The 22,550-nt window shown below is 39.6% G+C and overlaps 1 protein-coding gene across 1 annotated transcript in view; it reads left to right on the top strand.

Annotated features, from left to right (window-relative positions):
• The window catches only part of SLO2 (slowpoke 2), a 100,957-nt gene that overhangs the window by 54,799 nt on the left and 23,608 nt on the right, over positions 1-22,550 (top strand). Inside the window, exons 2-7 of the mRNA XM_017905040.1 lie at positions 3,287-3,366; positions 5,542-5,641; positions 6,683-6,881; positions 16,250-16,324; positions 20,521-20,604; positions 20,680-20,774. Of these exons, the coding sequence (XP_017760529.1) occupies positions 3,287-3,366; positions 5,542-5,641; positions 6,683-6,881; positions 16,250-16,324; positions 20,521-20,604; positions 20,680-20,774 (633 nt within the window). The remainder of the gene's footprint in view (positions 1-3,286; positions 3,367-5,541; positions 5,642-6,682; positions 6,882-16,249; positions 16,325-20,520; positions 20,605-20,679; positions 20,775-22,550) is intronic.

Raw genomic sequence — 22,550 nt, 5'->3', positions numbered from 1 at the left:
GAATGCCTTGTACAGCCCCCTACTGGGGTAGGTTGGTCATGTGTTCCTAGCTCTAGCTACACCGTGTGACAGTCATCGATAATCAGAATCTATTATTCAAACAATATGAATCAATTAACGTTTACCTGGCGACCAGTTCCTTGACCCTAAAGGACCCTAGCTTACGTCTATTCCTGGAGACGAAACAGGTCAAGCTGTCATGCAGTTGTTGACGCTTTAACGGATTAATATTCCTTTCGCGGAAAATTAATTATCTCTATAGAAATATAAAAATTAATTTCTCAAAAATAGTATACGATATTTTCTATCACGTAGTTCGAAATTCGTCGCTATTCGTTCCCGTTTCTCTTCCTCGCGTATTTTCTAGCCTACTCTGCCACGCTAGACACGCCCATCCCTGGGCGAGTAGATCTTATCGGATGCTCTTGGTGTAATTAGCATGGGGTACGACGCTAGTCACCGTGGGTGTTTCTCGTGTCTAGTTGCGATACTCGTTGGTATGGAAAAACCACGGAATAACGACGCTGAAAATAGGCAAAAGCGACGGTGTCGAAAGGACCGATGCAGAAACGCATCGGGACGGAGTAAACGCGCGAGATTAAGCGTGTAGCCTGGTAGTGTTTGCATAATTCTGTAAATGGCGAGTTTAGTCGAGAGTGAGGCTGTTTAGGTGCAGCTGCCTGATGAATTATTCAAATTTTGACACCAGGCACCGTAGCTCACCGTGGATCGCTTCGAGATTGGATGAAATTGAATCTGTTGAAGCATATATCGAAATTGAATCTAACACGGGGGATGCTTCCGTTTAGGGATACTTTCGTCGGCTAATTGAATTACGCGTGTACACCGATACGTATCGACGAATGCTGGATCAAGCGATCGTAAAAATCCTTATCACCTGGTACTTCAATCTCACGAGGCTTCAACGGTAGCGTGGCACATGCGTCCTCGACAACGCCATGTTACGTGACGAATACTCGAGGACGCTCTCACTGGAACCGGAACCTCCTTTGAGGGCTTCCAAAGTGTCAGTCATACCTTCCTGAATCAGAGAAATACGCGGTAAGCAATAAAACTGGAACTCTCTTGCGGCAATTGCTCCACCGAATAAATCAGAATTGTGTATATTTGTCATCTAACCTCTCTACCATAAATGCAACGAATCGTGAATTATTTGTGCACTAATTTACTCACGTATCCTTCAAAATTGTTACCCCACGCGTAAATGAAGTCTCGAAAATTCTTTCCACAATATCCGTGTATTTAGGAAGCCAAAATTACAATATTACAATCAAAAGGTACTCAAAGGAATAATCTGAAGAACAAAAGAGGATCAATATCACGAAAGTTAATAAGAGAATACTCTCTGAAAAGTTCAATTTAACGAAAGAAAGACAGGCAGAATAGAGGGGACAAAAATGTACCTCTCTCGGACTAGAATGTCAAGTTCCTTTCACATGCCTGCTCGCTCGATTGCGTCCAAAAGCGCAACCACCGTGCTGCCAGCGTCGCGACGCGTCGCTCTCCAGACACAAAGGTTCCCGCGTGAGCATCCACCGATCGACGATCGGCCATAGAGTCCGTTCCGTGAGAGTGGCCGTCGGTTTGACGTAGGTCGTGGCTCTGTCGTCACGTTATCTGGGTCAAAGAACCAGTTCAACGACTCGAAATCATCGCGTACGACCAACGGTCTGTCTACTGTTGGCCGATGACGACGCGTCACTCTATTCTCGACAAAGTCCAGACACGTTATCGGATCGATAAACATAGCCAATCCGATGTATCATTTCGTTGTTCAATGAGATCGGTTAGGTGGTCGCGGTTTGCAAAGTGACGCCAAGCTTCTCGCCGGCGAGCTGACTTTGATCTGACAGGGATGTTCTCTCTGGATTATTTATTATGACAATTATAGCGCGGGTGTGCATATGTGACATTGTTGGGATATTCAAAGTCCACCTTAACATTAGGTTCATTGACATTTCTTGTATATGTATTTCTAGAGACACGTGTCTATTTAACACATGAACGAAATTTTATTTAGAAACGTAATTTAAAAAGCAGCATAGTTGTACATTATGAGACTATAAGGTTTATAATATTGGTAGGGATTATTTTTGGAAAAATTTGGAATACGTCAAAATGGCGCGCCCTGTGAACCTAGTGTTAGGTCTAAAGCTGTGTAAAATCGTCTAACAAACAAACTGTTCGGTAATTATCACTGTATTGTCGAAATTAGTCTAACTCTTGAGATCTTCAATAGAAGGATCTATCGAAAATTCGCAAATGACAACAGAAATATGTCATAGAATGGACAGTGAAGAAGCCTGACTGGGTCTGGCTTGAAATTAACCAGCAGGCCCAGACAAATCCCAGAAAGAAACATTAAAGACAGGAAACACGTTTTAAAGGACAATGATTAAGACTCGTACGGGTCTTGAATATAGGTAGGAATGTTATGAAAGGAACGAACGGAAAATACACGCCATAATTTACCCGTCTCCTCTGACAGGGGTGTAGTAACGGTACTATAGCTGCCACAGATCTAACGAATGGCAATGGAAGCCACGTTACTTAATAACGAGAACTGGTGGCCGCCTCGCGGGACCTTTCCACGCGGATGCGTTTCATGGGAAATCCGCCATTGTTCCATGTTCGACGATATTTCGACGCGTGATTAGCGGGACAAGTTGTGAAAAGGTGGAAGTTGAATTGGAAAAGTTGGCATCCTCGAAGGAACCATTCGCTGTTATACGACTCGTAATATTAGGATCGCAGGGTGGGTGCAGCTGCACGCGGGATCTAGCCTGTGATTACATAATGATTCTTCAAGGATATTTTATTACGAATGACGTTTAAGTGTCTTAATTTATTTAATACGCAAAATAAAATTGAATAGAATAAATAGAAAAATGATCAGCGAAGTACTTTATTAAGAGATTAAATTAATGAGATAATCGAAGGATTTTGGGAATTTGTTGGGTGGTTTTAAAATAAATGTTCTCTTGTATTATTCAAATAATATTGCCACGTGTTACGATACGATATAAATTTCTGTGGAAATATTATACAGTACAAGTTTACTCTTAGATCAATATTGGGGGTACGTAGGTTCTAAAGCAGACTAAGATGACGTTAATAATTCCGAGATTATAACATCAAACACATACGAAATTGAAAAATTTTCAATCTTGACACTGTACACAATGCTTTGGATTTGTTTCCAGTAATTGCAATTACTTAACGTATGAGAGATCAAGTAGTAACTTCAATTTCTTCTTGCTTGCAGAGTTCGTGTCGAGTATTACGTGAACGAAAACACGTTCAAGGAACGACTTCAGCTGTACTTCATCAAAAACCAACGTTCGAGTAAGTAATATATGTAATGTAATATATAATAGTAATATAATATAGGTAATATACGAATATCCATTATATTAAAAAAATACAGAGAGATAAAAATAAATAAATTCAGAATTTGTTAGATCGGAATTAAATTTCGCTTGTTACGAGAGCTTAACAAATTCGATAGTTCGATTTAGGTCGTTTTGTGAGTTCGTGCATCATATTCGTATACATTGATACATTTCATGCGAAACTGCCATGCAGTAGTTTATACCGTCATTTGCAGGCCGAGTTCACTGTCGCAGTTTTAAATAGACCTTTCGATCTAACGCCAGATTTCCAAGTTATGTCGCTGCACACGAATATACCCATTGTGTCAATGTCATCTCGCAAATCGTGTTATGTTTTTCATTTTACATGCAACACAATGCGGAACATCTAAAACTGATCGATCACGAGCGGGCTATCGTCGGAATAGTTTAAAAAATAGCCTAGTTCCAGCCTTTCCTCCATTGTATCCCGAATGAAAAACCTTCCAGATTTATTTCGTTCATAAAAATTCGCTAGACCCTCTGTTTAATATAGTATCTTACATTGATTCCCTTTTAAATTACAGTGTCGTACGAATGATTTACATAACCACTGCCGCGTGCCATTTTTCACGAATTTCCTTTTCACACAGGCTGTATGGAAGAGTAACTTTTATGTCATAAAGCGACGGATCTAGCACCATTTCCTCTTTTCGTTGGCAACCTTACTGGCACAGTTACCTCCTCAATTATCAGCACGTTAGTCTCATTAAGGTGCAACTGAAAATATAACATAAATTTTCATTATTGAATTGCTCGTTCCGCGACCTCTGTCCACGACCAGCCATTAATAACCAACCACACGACGCGAGATATCTTTTGTCATGGATCTAACCCCGGTGATTAGTCTAGCTATAATTCCTAAACTCGTCGCCCTAAATTACAGAAAAATACGAAAAGGACCTGCTATGTTTTTCCTCGCGATAATATTTCGTGTCATACGAGTTCTCGCAACATGTCAGACGCATGTACCCTAACTTCAAGCCATACGTCGTCCATGGTAAAAGACTCGACGAGAATGAATAAACCTCTAAAGCTCTTTTTAACCAAACATACTGTAGGAATTATTCTTATTTAATTCGCACGTGTTCGTGGGAGGAGATTAGTAAGATGAAAGAAAATATTTTCACGAGGTCGCGACGTGGGAGTCTAGGCTAATGACCATCGCGATAAGGTAATAACCTAATTCGGGTGAATGACTTGTCAGGAATTCTTTGCTTTCAAAAGTTAGTATCAGTGCTCTGGTTTATTTATTCTCCGGGCACAGGAGTGAGTGAGAGTGTAGGCAAAGTGAGAGCGACTAGAGTATAGCAGCAGAGAGGAGTCATTGCGAGGTGCGAATTAATCGATATACTGTCATACCATGAGCGACTATGGTTTCTTACTTGCTAATACTTTCTTCTCTTTCTTCTCTGCACTTTTATATATTTACCATCTGACATCTCTCCATTTTTGTCAATCCATACTCCTACATTAGTAGGACCTCCTACAACGTAGGTGGTCTCGTTGCTCAATTGCTCGGTACAGATTCGATCTTCTCTGCCGATAGTCTATATCTTAAAGATCTTCTGGTGGCAAAAGAGATTACGAGATCACTCGTTGCATGCCAAGAGCGTAATTTCGGTGACGGGGGCCACCGTGACACAGGCAGCTGTGCAGATGTCTGGAAGCGAGACATAATCTTCTGAAGCTGCCGGCACCAGCAGGTAACGCAACCGATACCACGAGCTAGATCTCGCCATGTATCGATTGTTCGCATCTATCCGCGTGTCTACGGCCAGTGCGATGTGGCTCGCCATGTTTTCCAGCGTTACATGGAACGATTAAAAACAGCTCTTTGTAGATCCTGCGCACCGATACCTTTCCATCTAGGCATTCTTTAGCCGTGACAAATTCGTTTTACCGATTTCTTTCTACCTTTACCCTATCAGCGTGGCGTTGACGTGACACGTGAAAGGATTCGTTTAAATCGCGCAACAGGGGGTTGAAATAGAGGTTTCCTGCAAATCCCGTGTCACACAGAAGCTTTTCGAAGTTTTCACGCGAAATTTCGAAAAATACAGCGATTGGATATCTTCTAATTGCTCGTGTTGCTATGATTGTGTTCCAGGTTTGAGGATACGATTGGCCAACCTGTTCTTCAAGCTGCTGACATGCTTCTTATACATATTCAGAGTCATCACCGACAGCGATCCAACTTACGCAGCATGGTGAGTTTTATTTATCTAGAATATTTCCTGCAATTAAGTTTAAGCTTTTGTTTTATTTTTTATTTTATTTTGTTTTATTGGTATCTTCACTCGATTAAATTAGACATTTTAATTCGGACAATTCTTTAATCCAAACGATATGGAATTATTTATCAAGGTATAATTCTTAGTAGAATTGATATGTCTCTGTGTTCTTGCTTCCTTGAAAATGGTTCACTGCGACGGCGCGAAAGAGTTCCATTCCGAGGTCTAGGAAAATCGTTTCGACTGGGATTCGACTGTTCATGAAAAATTATGATATTTTGTGGAACGAGTATCGCGATAGGAAACCGAGATAAGAATATGCGGCCGAAACGATAACCCGTTTTCCTGCTTGAGATTCTAACACTCGCGATACTCTTTAAGGATTTCTAGCTCCCTGTGGAGTTTCATCCTGTTAACTTCTGTCTCTCGTGCTGTCCAAATTACTATTTTCTCATGCGTAATATTTTCTCACGTTCCTATCTATTTATTTATTTTCTTCTTTATTCTTCCGCCATCGTTTCCCATATGCTATTCTATACAAATTACTTCCTAAACTAATAATTTATATTAACGAATAATTACGAAATTTTCCCGTATTCCCCGTATTTTAATTTTGACAAACGTACACCTTCGTTTAACGCGAGAATTGTGTCACAGAGAGTATCTCTCTATACCAATTTACCATTTTATATTCTTAATAGGAGCAATTAAAATAGCGATATTTAAATTCTACAAAATTAATATCCGTTTGAACCGACTAAATTCATTTCTTCAGCTTCGTCGGTTACGTTTCAAATTTCGGAAATTTGACAGTAATTAATCAAACACAATTACGACGCTCCGTGACCAACTTCTCCGGCATCACGGGATAGTGCTTTCGAAAATGTCCTACTAATCGGCCTCTGACTGTACGCTTTCAAAAAATTTGCTTTGTCGCCGGGTTCCTGGAAACTTAATCAACCACTTCAAAAAGGGAAAAAGTGGAGGAGAAAAAATTTGTTAAATCTCTTTTTGCAGCTACGATTGCACGCCCGGCAACAAAACCGAGTTCCTCGTGTCCCAGAACCTGACCGAGGAGGAATTTCAGGAACATCCGACCATCAACTGGGAAGCGATTTTATGGGTGAGGAGGCCCTTGGAATTGTGGGTCGTCCAGGTGATACTTGCAATAGTGTCACTTACGGAGGCGTTGCTGCTCGCCTATCTGGGTTACAAGGTACGCGTCCTTTCATTCCCGGCAAATTTGATTTCACGCATAATACTCGATTATGGGACACGCGGCCGCTCGTCTGAGATATCTCGTTCCTAGGTTGCCGCACAGAAATGTAATATCAACTTTTAAACGGAACAACATTCAGGGACCACGATTAAACATTCGTTATGTTTGAACGGGTCCTTGCGACTCCAGGGGACGAATTTCGATAATGAAAGATAACAGAGACGTGTGATTTTAATGTACCGGTTTCGGGAGGGTCGTAAAGGATAATTCGGTTAGCACGAGGGCATGTAACGTTCGTGACAGTATCGTAAGAAAAATTTCCGGAAACCAATGATATTCGTTCTTCGTGTAATTCAAGAAGTTGAAGCTCGGGATAATTCCACGTTGAATGAAATTCGTTCTTTGATAAGAAATATTATTTTCATCGCGTTGTTCCTGTATTTTATCATTTTGAAAAGTGATAAAATAATCATCAGTTCTCTCGATCATTCATTTGCATAATTTTCTCACGTGTTACCAATAAACGACACAAGAAACACGAACGTAGCTTCGCAAGTCGGGTCGGAAGTTAACAACCAAACTTTCAGCGCGTTTGGCAAATAATATGAATATTTACATCACCATCGGTAAAGATTTTTTAAATTTTTCGCACGTTCGAGCTCGACGAAGGTTTCGAGAGAAAATTCACATGCAGATACGGTAACAAATCTCATTCGGCGAGGAGCTCGGAAATGTTTCGGAGATCCCAAATGACCGGATGCTATCTGCGGAATAGCATTTGCGCGGAGAATGCATGGGACATTCGCCGATGAATTCCATTTTCTTCCAGACTTTTCTGTGCGACAATAAAGCAGCGAGTTATTTCGCGCGATGACGTCTGGCTTTTGTGTATCTCTCTGCATCTCACTCTTGGTCGTTTTTTCTCTCTATGTGTGTGTCACTCTCACTCTTTCCTCCGCTTCTGCATGGTGTCGCTACGTCCGCCTAATCGTCCATCGTTCCACTGGCTGAACGAATCGGACCAAGTAAAACGGAAGTCGAAGGCTCGCGTTCAGTGACCTTCAGCGGCTATACATAGGCAAAGGGTCAGAAAGTTGCGGATGTTGGCCGACTGGCTGAAGCTTTTCCATCAATTTACAGGCTTCAGAGAGGCTTTCTCTACTATACTAGCTTTTTCTACATCGGATTCGCGGATTAGAATTTTTCCACCGCGGCCAGAGAAAATTCGCGCACAGCTATGGTGTTCGATGGCTGAAAGCGTTTCGTTGAAAGACCGAGTTTATTCAAAGCACGGGAAATAATATTCCTTTATACTGGTATGAAGAAAAATTCTCGAGAAACTTGCTTCTATATTACGCGTAATGTAGAAAATTCAGTTGAGCCACTGGAAGTAGCTTCCTTCTTCGTGTTTTCTTTTTCTTTCCAGTTTTAGCGATTAAGATGGAATATTTTGTTCCCAAAGTTTTTAACTACCTCTGAATATCGTAGTTACTTGTTAGAGTAATTTCAATACACGTATTGTAATTATAATTATAATTATAGTAATTACCGTTGTAGTGACTTACGATCCATCGTATCTGTGTTTTTGTTTACAGTATAGTTGTCATGGTGATATATCTCTATGCTAAGATATTTGTGTAATTTTTAATCTTCAATTTGTGTGAAATTTTCCTCCGCACATTCGCACGACATTTAAACGCTACGCTGCTTCTCGCTCAGCTTTCTCGTCGTTCTGCAGTTTCGTCCTGATTTATTTCGAAACTCAACGAACCGACAGCGAAGCGTCGGATTATAGATAAAGGAATATCAGGTATGGAAACGATATTTCAACCCGTCGAACGCGACCGAGTCATAAACATCGCGTACCAAAGTTTAGGCGCGGTCCCCTTGGAAATATAAAACCAATGCAATTTCACGGGTGCAATACAAAATTTTGCCAACTTCCACCCGACTTCCACCGGTAGTCACAAAACACGTCGGCTTCTATTCGAAAGTTTTCCTCATTTCGCTTCAAAAAGTAAACCGGAAAATCTCTGGAAGACTTACGAACGGGACGCACGAAAGTTCGACCTGCGTGGTTCTACCTAAATTCCAATTTCATTTCTGCTCGCGAGCTTTTGCCGAAACCGAGGGGAAAAAAGAATTCAGAGAAATCGAATATTTTCACAGTGTATTGGTTGTTCCTTTTTCGCGATACCGTGTAGTTTCAGGTGCATAACGTGTTTCCCTCTCGCAATTGTCAAATGGATCTATCATCAGCTGTTGGCTAGGATTTTCGTTTTATTTAAAATATCTTGTTCCACGGCAATTATTTGCGAGCAAATACGTGTAAGATTACAGAGATAAGAATTGTTTTCGTGCAGTATCTTAAAAAACTGACTCTCATCCGGGTACGAATATCGAAAATATAAAAAGATAAAGCGCAGGATAATTTAAAAATTTTTTTTAATTTTTTATATGTTCCAGTGGATTGCTCGAAGGTGACAGAATTATGATCCGAAACGTAGAATGAAATTTCTTATCCGACCGTATTCGCGAAATCTCGGGAAATCTGAAAGCGTAATTTTAGCAGTAGAGAGGGTAGATTCTATATTACAGATCTGGGTTACACGTATCGTTCTACCGGAAAAAGAATGTGGCAATAAGATCTAGAACTTTGTTGCATCGTTTAACTTCCTTTTATATCACTTTCTTCCACTTTCAACCAATGCCGCGATACCATCTTCTCCCATATACATTTATTCTACTCGAAACTACAAATTCGATACAAGAACTTCTCACTAAATCGTAACCACTGATTAAAGATAGTGCACCCCCGGGAATTATTCCCATAATTTCGACTATTTCGTGCAATATTCGTAACAGATGATAAACAACGACTATCGCGAACATAAAATATCGAAATGAAAATAATAGATAAAATATTCGTATCTCCTACTTTAGAATCGTGAAATTATCTCAAACGAAAACGGAAAGCAGTTTTAAATAACATAAATAATAATACAACGATAAAACTGCATAGCAGTGATAAAAAAACAACCCTCAAATCCCGTTTCTGTTATTTTCTAGTTGTATCGATCGTCGTACTGCAAACTTTGTTAAAAACCATTCGCAAACCCCACAGTTTCGGTGCACAAAGACACAAAGCGTGCCCAACGAACTCGGAAAATTATAGCGATTTGGGAAAACGGTGAAACTGGAATGCCCGATAACATCTCGAATGGTGTGTAGTGCCGGTGTCTAGCACGCTATTCGCTAATCGAACATTCCGGCGACCCGATTCGTCACGTTGTAACAACCGACAAACTCGATAACACCACGTTGATATGGTGTATAAAGCGTGATAATCGAGGCTGCTCGTACCGGCGCGCTCCCGTTCTAAAATTTCGAAGCGCCCCCTATCTAGCTCGTCGCTGATCCGCGACATAACCGACGCTATGGAGCCCCGATATCATTTCGTAGACCGTTTCCCAGTCACTCGCGTGTAAAGTGCCTTCCACGAGATTAGAGAAACAGTCTTTATTATTCTTCGACCGTGCCGAAATTTTCTTTTGTTCCTCTACCATCGCCTGGCCTACTTCCATTTTCACCAGTTCGTCAGGATTCTTGGATTGTTGATTTTATTGTCTAAAATTATCGCCTCACGTATCAGCACAGACCTGTCTTATTTGAAATCTTAACCGTTTATTTTTACTCTGTTCTTACTGTTCGATGATCTGTCTTAACCGATTTATAGTTAGGAACATACTTCGAGATACTTCTCAAAGTTTAGCTCTATTTTCGTGTTCTTCTGACATATTTCTGTGAAATCGAATAATCAGTGCGGATAGTATATATTTTAGATATTAAAGCTAAAATAGATCCATCGAAATACAATCATTTTTTCCATGGGGATATGATTAGAAATAAGAGGTTATAGCGATATAACCTCGTTCAGCTATTATTTGACTTGATTTTTCCAAAAAATATAGGACCTTCTATCTCTGCAGATACCTAGTTCTTCCTCTGAAATCCATCGTAATGTCCAACGCTATCTACCTCGATCTCCTCCGACAGAAAATGGCCCTCGTACGCCAGTCTTCACACTCTCGAGATATCGCATTTGCCGAACCCTATTCCCGTACTCTGCGGTGGAAAGGAAGAGTCCCCACGAAACTGTGCTTTTCAACGAGCCACTTTTGCGTTTTGGTAACCTAGCACTCGACGACAGTCGATCGGAAAGTCCTCGAACAGCGTCGGTATGCTCGAAATCGGCGAGTGATCTCTACCATGACGGATCGTCGAGTTAACCGAAGCAGCTCGCTGGAAAATAGGATTACGCTGAACCACACAGTTCCACAGCTTTCGATTACACTTCGGAGCCGCGAAGGTGGGTGCACGCCATGCCCCGATACTCCAAGTGGCTTCGAGTCCTCGCAGATTCCAGCGACACGGGCGCAAGCTCGCACACCAACGGGCAAATAACACGCAAACGTCGTATTCGGTTCATACACGGCTGGCAACCGCGTATTTGGCTCCTCTCATCGAGGGAACCTAATCTTGGCTCGTGGCTAATGATGGTTGAATGGCTTACCGTCACGGGAATCGACGTCTGCTCGTATCATCCTCGTTTACGCGAAAGTCTTCGATCAACTACTAAATGGAGCTGCTTCGCTTTTATGAATGGATATAAAAATACGCGTTACCTTAATCTCATAGTTGGGTCTGAAAATACATCGTCTGGTTTCAAATAAGTAATATCTCATAATTCCGTATTTCCCGTTTAAAATATCTAAAATATCGTGGGTTAATAATATTTTAAATGCTTTTAAATATCATATACATTTTATATTCATAGATTCGATATTTTATAATTAATCTCGTATTTTAATTCCTAGACTAGGTAATTCTAGTGGCACTTGTAGTGTCATATAAAATATTGTTTCATGAGCTATGGGAGTTTATTTGGACATCAGAGAAAATCTTTTCGAAGAAGATATTCGTGTCTACTTACAAAATCGAATCTACTCTTCCAAGACAACGCAGAAAATTTGAAAACACTATCCATTATTTCAAACACGCTAATACACCCACCAAAGAAAAAGAAGGTAATGGCATTTGTCATTATACCAAGCACCCGCGACGAATATTTTCGCGAAATTGGAAATAAACAAGAACTGACCCAGATACCCAATATATCCCAATTTCTGCCCGTTTACAGTGTACAATTGTTAAGGGAACAATACATGGAGCCAGAAAGGGACCAAATTACCAGAACCCCTATTCACGAATCTCTCCATTGTTTCTAATAAATTATATTTCGTTAAAAGTTCGGCGACCGAGAGCGAACGGTCCTTAGAAGGGTGGCCACGGTCTTTTCGCGAAAAATTCCGCGAGTCCCTCGACGCTGCATTCTCGACAGAACGTTCCCTTTTTCGCGACAACGTTTAATGGGATGAAATTTATGGTTCAGAGACGCGGCAGCCTTTAAAAAGGCACTCCTTTCGTCGTCGCTGGACCTTTTCCCCCTCTTTTTTTCTTACAGCGAAAATTGCACTCGTGCGCAGTTCGCAAATCTCCCGGGATATTAATAATTGCGAAATCCTGCAGGATGGGTTCATCCAGTTATCGTGTGGGAGCGCCGCTGCTAGGTTTTTAAGCTTTGATGAGCTTCCAAGGAAACGAATGATTCAAGTTCGTAGATATTCCAGACTTAGCTATCTCGTCCTATTTTCGTCGTGGGATCCCTGATTGACCAACGGATATTAGCTTATCCGCGAAAATTATTCCCCATTTATAAGCTTGAATTTTTAATCCACTCCTTTTTAACATTTCACGATTAGTATTTTCGTCGTTTTAATAGTTAGTTCGTCGTTAGTCGAAATAGTAGTATACCTATTGTACCAAGTGTACATCAAATAACTGATAGGGAATTTCGACGAATATACTCATATATATATATGACAATGAAATCACTTCTTCGCGTTTCGAAGCCGCCAGTTGTCAGTCACTAGATTACACCACGCGGAAATCCGTAATATACAAAGAAGAGAGTAGTTGCGCAAGCAAGGTCGCGTTTGTATCTTTCTTCGAACGTAAAATTGCTCGCGAAGGATCTCGAGAAACGACTAGGACGTTTGTCCTGATAAAATTGCTGCTCCGTTGTGAATCTCGGGATGTATCATCGTTCTTGATTATCTTTTTTATCTCTGTCATCCACGAAGGCGTGTAACAACGGGTGATTTTATTTGTCCAAGATCATTTGTCAAAGAAGCACCGAAAGGGATCAAGTTCACGGCGTCTCCCCCTAATGGTCGAAATTGAGAAAACCCATGAAATGGATATTCCCCAGATGTACTGACCATATAGACCACCATCAAATCAGAGTCACCATCAACGTAAACTTACCCCGTCTTAATATCGGTAGACACATCACTGGGGTCTAAGCGAAGAGGCTCATGACGAATGGGGTAGTCGCCTGAAGAAAGAGGGGATGAATAGCGTAGTGTATAAGCACAAGTACGAGTAGGTGAGTGAAGGGTCTTTTTGGAAGAGACATGTAGTAAAACTTTGACAGGGACTGTGATCAAAGTACAGAAGATACTGAGTGATCTAGCTAGGGTTCTCAGAGACAGTAAAGACGTCGCGACGACTTTTTTGACATGATCTGTCACGTATAGCGTGTCAGTTAATCTTAACCATACTTTGATCGGCTGTACAACAATCGGGTAATTAAATTACGATAAAAATTAATCGAAAAATCGTACATAAACAAGCATCATATTTCATAACTGTCTTTGACAATATTTAGGAAGACTATAAAATCCTAAAATCCTAAAAATAAAATCCTAGAAGCATAAAAATAATATTTCGGTATGGAAAGTAGAACTTTAATTGCACAGCTACAGTCTAAGAAGGTTATTACCCATCGAGAAAGGAGATTGAACTATATCAGAATCATTATACGTGCTTGAAAGAGAAAATGGCTAATGATCAGAATTATTATCGAGGCATGATGACATCGCAACAACGATGGCCTCGTGAAATTTCGCAGGCATACGTGACTGCAGGTTTACTCTTTCACGTTCACCTCGTTAGCATCTCCTCTGCCCTCGCTTCGAAACTTCGGGCAACTCGCAAGAGCTTGGCCCAATGCGCGTGACAAAGATTCGAGCCCTCGACAGCTTGACAGAAAGGAACCGGAACGGAAAATATGTGATGGCGCTAGTACGAACAGCAGATTAGTCTGTGCTGAGACGTGACACAGTTTTTCGACTGGCTCTGCTAGGGACAGGAAACTGCTAGGGAATTTCAAAGTTTCAGAAGCGTACATGGATAATCTGTCAGGAATGAACGATCGAAAAATGCGTATCGTGATTTAGGGGAGCATTTTTTTTGCTCGTAGATTCTGTAATCGAATACTTCGTTTCGGGATTGAGAAATTTTGGGCATTCTTGGCATTCTCGTTTTGGGAATTTCGGACAGAGTAGTATAAAACGTAGACGAAGCAGGAAGAATGGGGAGAATTTTGAATTTGTGCGAGAGAAGAGAGAATTTGCCGTAGAAAGAATTTTACAAAATTGTGTTCTCGAAAAAATGCGATTTAATGAATGCATCGCGTAATTTTAATTATCTCGAAATCTACTTAAGATGGAATTAATTATCATTGTGCAATTCTTAATTAAATTCAACACTTTGTACTCCATTTATTTATTTATTTATTTTTTTTAAAGATGTGTAACGTATCAAAAATATTTTTTGCGATCTTCGTGAACAGGTGTAGTTAACGTAAAATTTATTTATCCACGAAATTAATAATTTCTTGCGAGAATTTCCATTAACAGTCGCAGTAAAAGACTCAAAGTATTCTTCTTCTTTGGGTTTATTAATTCCTGATGGTCCGTGGTTTGGTGAACACGGTGCATCCACGAAGATGTTTTCCTTGCACTAAGGTAGAAACTTTTCTGTACACACTTCGATGTCCCACATTTGCATAAAACTCTGCATTGATGGAAAATTCCCTTTGGTTCGCGCGGAAATTTCAAAGCAACGCGTTAAATGCGAGCATAAAACCTGGCGCGAATCGTATTTCGTATTAAATTGTTTCAATTCGGAGGTTTACGACGGCAAAGCAGCAGTAAATTTTGTAATACCCCGTGCATTTTATTACTCTCTCCCTCTCCCTAGTCGTGGAAAGAATTTTCATGAAGGATATTCGTAAATATCATTTTATATTTAATGATCCGTTCGACAGGAATTAATTTATGTAGCAAAGAATTCCTACAAAATTTATAAAAATCGAGGTACTATTTAATACGTGAAAACGAACTTATATAATTAATTATTTTTCGCGATATATTAAAATTTTTGTGTCAAGTTACGAATTTTTCAAGAAACTCTAAATTATTATCAAGGATTTACACGTGAATCGGAGCTTGGATAGTTCTACGATGTTTTCTCAGATCGTGTACCAGGAATCTTGATTCATCTTCATTGAACACGTCAGGAAATGCTGTATAGCTGAAAATCCTACAGGATGTGTGGTCTTGCAAATTAGCGTTCTACCCACGAGCAGATGTACGTTGACAGGGCACGTTAAAAGATGTATGCGCGCGGAGATTCGCTACAGTGATTTATGGACGAACCTATCGTTCGTTTCAATTAAGACGTGGCATAAGAACGCTTTCACAAAGATACATCGAATGCTCGATCAAATCGTGGCTGTCTCCAGGATACAAATCACGACATAATAAAGCAACCTCAATTTTAGAACAGATACATACATAATTCTTACACGACATTCTATAATAATTCTCCCACATGATTCAAAAGCTGAACTATTTTAACCCTGCACAAATAAATAAAACAATACAAATAATAACGATACTGATATATGAAATATAATCTCCCTAACAGACTCCATGAAATATCTCTGTAAAAAAAATTTCGATAATCCTCGTAATCCGATTACCGAGAGTTTGATTTTACTCGCTGCTTTAAAGTTTCGAGTGAACAATCGGCGATTCACGAAATATTTCAAAGTAGAAAATCGTTGGTAGTAAATTCGGGATAATTCTGCTAAACGGAACTCCGCAATTACAGTATTTGCGCGATGGTTTAATTAATATTTACCTATGCAAGCCAGCTTGCCAGTTTGCAAATCCGAGGACAGTATTAAATTGGTTTTCGGTAATTAACCGAGCACCTGTTGATTTAAAGTTACGTTTGGAGAATCATCGACGATGAGCTGTTGCTTGTCGTTAGTAGAAGGTGGACAGAAAGTGCAGGACGGCTGTTTGGTGTTGTTCGTGGAACGTTCTCACGCACTCTGCATTTTTCTTAAAATTGCCGCTGGGTTTTTTGAGCTGTCTTCGTCATGTTCACAGGGAAACGTCTGGCAGCAGCTTCTCTCGTTCCACTTCATCCTGGAACTGGTCAACACCATCCCGTTCACCATCACGGTGAGTTATTCCAAATATTCTGGCTTTCATATTTTTTTTCTCTTCATTTTCTCTCTTTCACCTCTTTGCTCGCTTTATTTTAATCACGAAGTAAATACACGCACGACACGTACCGCAGTAAATTCGATGCTTTTAATTAGGGGTGGCTCGGAATTTTGAAATCTCGAAACTCGAAGTACGGAGCTCGTTTTATAAAACGACCATAATTGTACGAGGTCTAAGGGAAAATAATGTAGTTAAAAAAAATATTTCGTTCCAAATTCTACGAATAATTTGTTATTCGTCAACTCCAATTTTTTTGTTTCGAAATTCGAGTTTCGAGAAACCCACCCCTGTGTATAACTCTTAATTGTAATAATGCAGATTGATATAAACATTGTCGAAATATCGTGGGATTTTAAATAGTTAGCGTAACAAGAGATTCCTTTTTGTTTTCATTAAATCATACAGCGTATCTTTTGTGCGCCTAGACAGAGTAAATTAAAATTGATGATATACGTATAATAAACAAGAGAGGATGACAATATGATTGATATTACAGCTTGCGGGATGTAATCTCGAATAATAACACGAAATAAATTTACTTTATTATGTATAATTACACTGACGTAACTGCACAAAAATTCTAAAAATAATTATTAATTATTCCAATATATTCAACGACGTATTCTACTTTATTGTTATTCATCCTCTCTTTAACTATCAAAAAAAAAAATTTTTTAATCAGAGAAAGTAATGAAATTATTTCCAAAGCCGACTGTACGCAAACCAAATACTATTCTTCTTCAAACCGATCCCAATAAAGCTCAAACGTAATAAGGATAAAGCAGGAAGTAAAGCAAGAAAATGGAGATCGTATATCAACGTTTTATGAATACAAGCTAGACATATCGCGGGGATCGCTGAACACTTTGCCCGTTACGTTTTCCAAGCGTCGGGACAGAAGTATATAAAGCCATAAAACGGTTCATTAAGACGCGGGTTGATAAGAGGGTCGTATGGAAATGCTTTCCGGGCGTTCGGAGCTCGCGGTCGGCAATAAAACGAATTATATCAACCGTGTGATTCCTTCTGAATTCCATTCCACCGAGCAAACGATAGGAATCTACGCGTTTTACATCCACCCGTCACGCAATGCCAAAAGGTTCTAATGGAGGTTCATTTCGTCGAACCTCGAGTCACGGCTGCCCGCCCTCCACTCTGTTAACGAGCCATCATGCCGAAAGAGTAAAGAACTTGTTGCTCTGCATCCACTTGCCTGAGTGTAGGTTGTCATTGCGCGTATGGTTGATTAGACCGATGTAACGCGTTCGTAAAATTGGTGGACGCCAAAAGCACGAGTATTTCGATTTCCATAACGGTAATGTGCCATATTCGACTCTGAATCATGGCTGGTCGCGTAACAGGTCCTCGTAGATGAAGAATCTCAACCAAAAATAGAATTGGAAGAAATATTAAAGTTAAATGCAGAATTTTTAATTAAAAATTTAAACACGGTCGTTTCAGACCACGGTAAGTTTTAACCCTTTGCACTTTTAACACTTTGCACGGGAAAATAGTAATTCGAAGACATTCTGTCATAACGTCGACGATATTTTTGAAACGAAAAATGAGGAATCATAAGCAAATTAAAATGTAAAATTATTTTGCTTCGATATTCCACGCATCGTTGGGTAATTGTAAATTTGATGTATTAATTAGCACCCATCTTTATAATCTGATTAAATGGCGACCGGGAAGCGCCTCTTGACTGCAAAGGGTTAACTCTTCCGCTTACAATATCATGCGAGACTTCTGACAAGGAATTCGAGTTCACAGGTTCAAGTATTATAGGTGAGAAACGTAGTTTGTAGATATAGTTCAACGTAAACAATACGTTCAGGCTCATGGTTCATTTTCACCGATGTCTTTCCGTCTCAGTTACGTGTTATTCTCGATCGCGTTCGGACGAAATGGCTAGTCGTGCGGTCGACTGTGCTGTTGATTATGGCACATGCCATTAAAATTTATACTCGAGTCAACGAGAATTGGCAGGAAATATTAACAGAAAATTCACGTGATCGACGCTGAGACTGCAGATAAACGACTGCTGAATCTCGCTGCTCAGTGACGCCTTTTAGCAGCCCCTGAGAAAAGCTCCTGGATGACGTATAGACTGTCAGGTACGCATACGCATCTCCCCTGAGTAGGGATCCGGATATTACGTTTCGGCCCTGTTCTGATCCCACGTCATTCGCCAATTTTTGTTGAACCGTGTATAAATCGCAAGGCATGAGGTTAATGTTAATAGAAGATAAGATGTTCGAGCGTCAATCAGTGTTATACGGTTTCCATTTCGAATAGATTCCTTCCTCATTGGGTATTGTTAACGATGGTTCACGAAACGTTGAAATTTCGTGCGTGTTCGAATCACTATGCCAAGCTCGATGAGATCCAGCGCAAGTGGTAGGAGTCAGGGATTCTATCGAGGTTGCTCCAGTGGTACGAGTCAATAATTGGAGCGACTGCCGAACGACAACGAGTAGCGTTGCGTTCTGTTCTCCGATAACCGGTAGTTGTGCGAGATAGACCTGAAATTTAACGAGACAGGACGGATTATCGGTTATTTAAGGTTTTGGTCGATTGAACGTGTAAAGTAGAGGTTTTTAATTAAAATTTCGAGAACGCGATACCGTTTCTTCCACGTGTCCGATAAATTAAACACGATCTTGAGGTATCGATCTGTGTCCTATTGGGACTAACCCTCATCTGAACGCGAATAGGGTTTAACAGCATCAGAGGATCGTGCTACGGAATTTAATTGGCTTAGACTCATTAGTTTTGCGTCACTTTGCTGGTGTTCCAGCGGGGCCAGTAAATCCCAAGTCATCGCTCCTTCTAACTGTGATAGCTTGTAAAACATTTGTTACGTGGGACGTAAATAAATCTTCTATTAAGGAAAGTTTACACTAATGACCCTAAATGCTAGATTACCTGACGTACCTTTTACGATAGATAGAGCTCACTTTCTGACGTCCAGCGACGTCTCCTAGCGTTTCGTGACGTACCAAAAGCGTTTGACGTCAGACGGTTGGTACTTTACTCCTCTTACCGAAATATTTTTAATATTTTATCTCCAAACGATGTACAACTTTCCCTTCTTTCTTTTTCGGCGTATTCCGCGCGTATTGAGATTGGAAAAAACTAAATGATACCCGTATGAAAAATATCTTTCAGCTTAATGGCACGTGAAGGACTTGAGGGCTATTCTCGTTACAGTCGAGTTGCTTTTTCGCTTTCAATGAATTCTCGGCAACTGTTTCAGAATAATGTAGAAATAACTGCAGTTTCAGCCGTTTAGTTTTTTTAGGTCAGCATTTACATTACATGACAAGCTATTCGTGACTTATGAGCGTTGCCTATACCTTCCAACGTGTTTTATTTTTAAAACACCGTCGCAAGTATTTTTCCTCTTGCGTTAATGATCATCGAAGATCAGGTCTATTTGACTCACAGTCTATGCACTTCAGTTATAACCTATCGATATTGATGACACTTGAAGTTTTCACTCGATCGCGTATCTAAACGTGGGTTTTATAGAGTTTCGAGTCTGGTTTTTAAGTATCGATGTTTTCGCTTTTGTTACAACAGGTTTCTTGGCGCGTGTTCTTATTTAGAGATCGGATATTTCTTTATTCAAGATTCGAACTTCTCGTTGTCCACGAAATATCTCTCGCGTGCGCTTTGTTTCTTTGTTTTAATGAACTGTTACTTAGAAGTCCGAAGTTTACATCGAGGAAACAGTGACGGACGTTAACTGCTTTCAGTTTGACACGTGTTTGTTCTTCGGCGCGAACGTCGTAGCCTTTGATGTTAGGAAAGCGAGAACAATGAGCAAACTCGTTGTTCTTGCACGCGTCCACAATTGCCTTCGCAAATATCTGTGTTCGGTGGAATGTAATTTACACACTTAACGAAAAGCGGAAATTTCTCTGAACCCTGTTTTAACTTGAGCGCAGATAAATCGTTTGGACATTGTAACACTTCGAGTTGGAGCGAAGTTCTGACATAAAATTCGAAATTTTCTTGCAAAATTAAAGTTCAGGAAAAAATGTAATATTTGATCTCGATCGATATTATTTATCGTTAAATATGAAAATATGTAAATTATTTTGAATATTATTGGGATTAATAACGAGTGGTACATTTGTTTCCAGCTACTTTATCCACCAATGCGAAATCTCTTCATTCCTGTGTTCCTAAATTGCTGGTTGGCAAAGCATTCATTGGAAAATATGTTCGTAAGTAATTGGCACATAGTAATTGGTCTTAAATTCTTAATTTCCATTTCCTGATCGTGGATGCTCGTGTTTCAGAACGACCTACACAGAGCTATGCAAAAATCCCAGTCAGCTTTAAGCCAGCAACTCATGATCCTTAGTGCTACGTTACTGTGCCTTGTCTTTACTAGGTAAGTGAACAGAATTACATTCAATTATTTTCCAATGTTGAATTTTAATTACTTTATCGCATATTGTAATTTTTGCAAATGCCTCGTGAAGTAGAAACTATCTTTCGTTTGAAATGAGAGTTTCTGCATTAATTTACATAAATTATTGACGCGTAAAATAATTAATCTTTCCTTTGTGCTGGAGGAACGTGTGATTCATAACGTTAGAGCTAATATTCCAATGATAGTATTATTCGTGTATTACATTTACCATCATTGCTAGCGGAAATTCGAGTAGTTTTGAGCAATTATTTCCCAAAAAGCGAAACGACAAGCTTATCTCTTGAAATATGTTAATTTTACGTTATATACCCGAAACTACGTTACGAAACTTCCAAATTTAAAGTTGCCTCCGTTACGGAATCCGCGTGCAAAATTGAAAGTGAAATATCTTCTTAAGGAAAACGTTTGCTGCGCGAGAAATTTTATATAAATTAAAATTGTTTCACGAAAACACCGTTTCCGTTTTGCTGCTTCAGTTGAAATAATTTTCTAGCCACTCCTTGTTCTCTTTGCAATTAGCAATTTCCACTTCAAACGAATTTTCAGATGTAAACGTTCAGACGGGTGCAAATTAAAAGAATCTCTGTCGATCTGTCGAGGGAGATTTAATTTTGTTTTCCACTTGGAGTTAAAACGTGTGATGAGATTCGAAGAGTTGAAGGAAAATAGATAAATAACTGAATGCTATGAAGGAAGATGAAATACCCATGAAGATTCCTCTTTTTTTATCAAGACAACCAGTATAATCACTTTGAGTAGTATAAATAGTTATATAAATTTTCTTCGAATAATTTCAATTTTATCCCATACAATTAGAGCAACGATCAGTTAGAAGAACAAATTCGAATTTCATCCTCGAGCAGGTCAACTTTTCTTCAGATTTCATCGCCTCTCCGTTCTCCACCGTTATTCAAGTTTGCATAAAGCGGATGTTGCGTAGCTTGCATACAAGTCGTATTGCATTATCCGAATAACGAAGAAACTTTGCCAATCAGGACAAACGCTTCCATTTACGAATTCGCGGATTGTCTCGGTGGTGTTAGGCAGAGAAATGCTGGATCCTGATAAATCCAGTTGAATTCGTAACGAATTTCAATTTCTAAACTAGTCTTTGTCATAAAAGAAAATATTGACCGACCCTGACACGTGGAAAATATATTAGGACTTCTAACGACTCCAAGAGAATCCAAATAGTGAATATTGTTTGATCGGTTCGTTGAAATAAACTTCTTTCTGGAAATAGAGCCAAGAATATACTTAGCTAAAGCTGCAAACGCGGTCAACCGATTGCAAGGGCTAAAAATAATCGTAATATTTTACGCATAGTGTTCAATTGCTCGATCATTCATTTTCTACTATATACGAAAGTTTCTAACTATGTCGTTTACTGCGTGTTGTGTCGAAAAAGCGCAAAGAGTCGATAGTTGGCTGTCTTTGAAACAGAACAGGGTACTGTTAATAGCATGTCAAGGTAACACAACGATTACACTTGATGCGCTGACGCATATATCCGTTGACTAATGATGAGATTTGCTATTGTGGGAAACTGGTTTTATTTTGAACGAAACAATGCTGATCGAAATAGGTCATTTATTTTATAATTCGGTGAAGGTATTACATTTTTGTAATGTCTATGCTCCAGGAAACTATTAATCGTCCCGTTAGGTATAGATCTAAAATTTTTGGATCATAATTTCGCCTTAAATGCTGTTCTTTTTCAGGATTGAATTAAAT

This window comes from Eufriesea mexicana, unplaced genomic scaffold, assembly GCF_001483705.2.
Source record: "Eufriesea mexicana isolate 0111107269 unplaced genomic scaffold, ASM148370v2 scaffold3661, whole genome shotgun sequence".
Lineage (NCBI taxonomy): Eukaryota > Metazoa > Arthropoda > Insecta > Hymenoptera > Apidae > Eufriesea > Eufriesea mexicana.
Note: the sequence above shows the minus strand (reverse complement) of the source record. Positions and strands in the feature narration are given on the sequence as shown.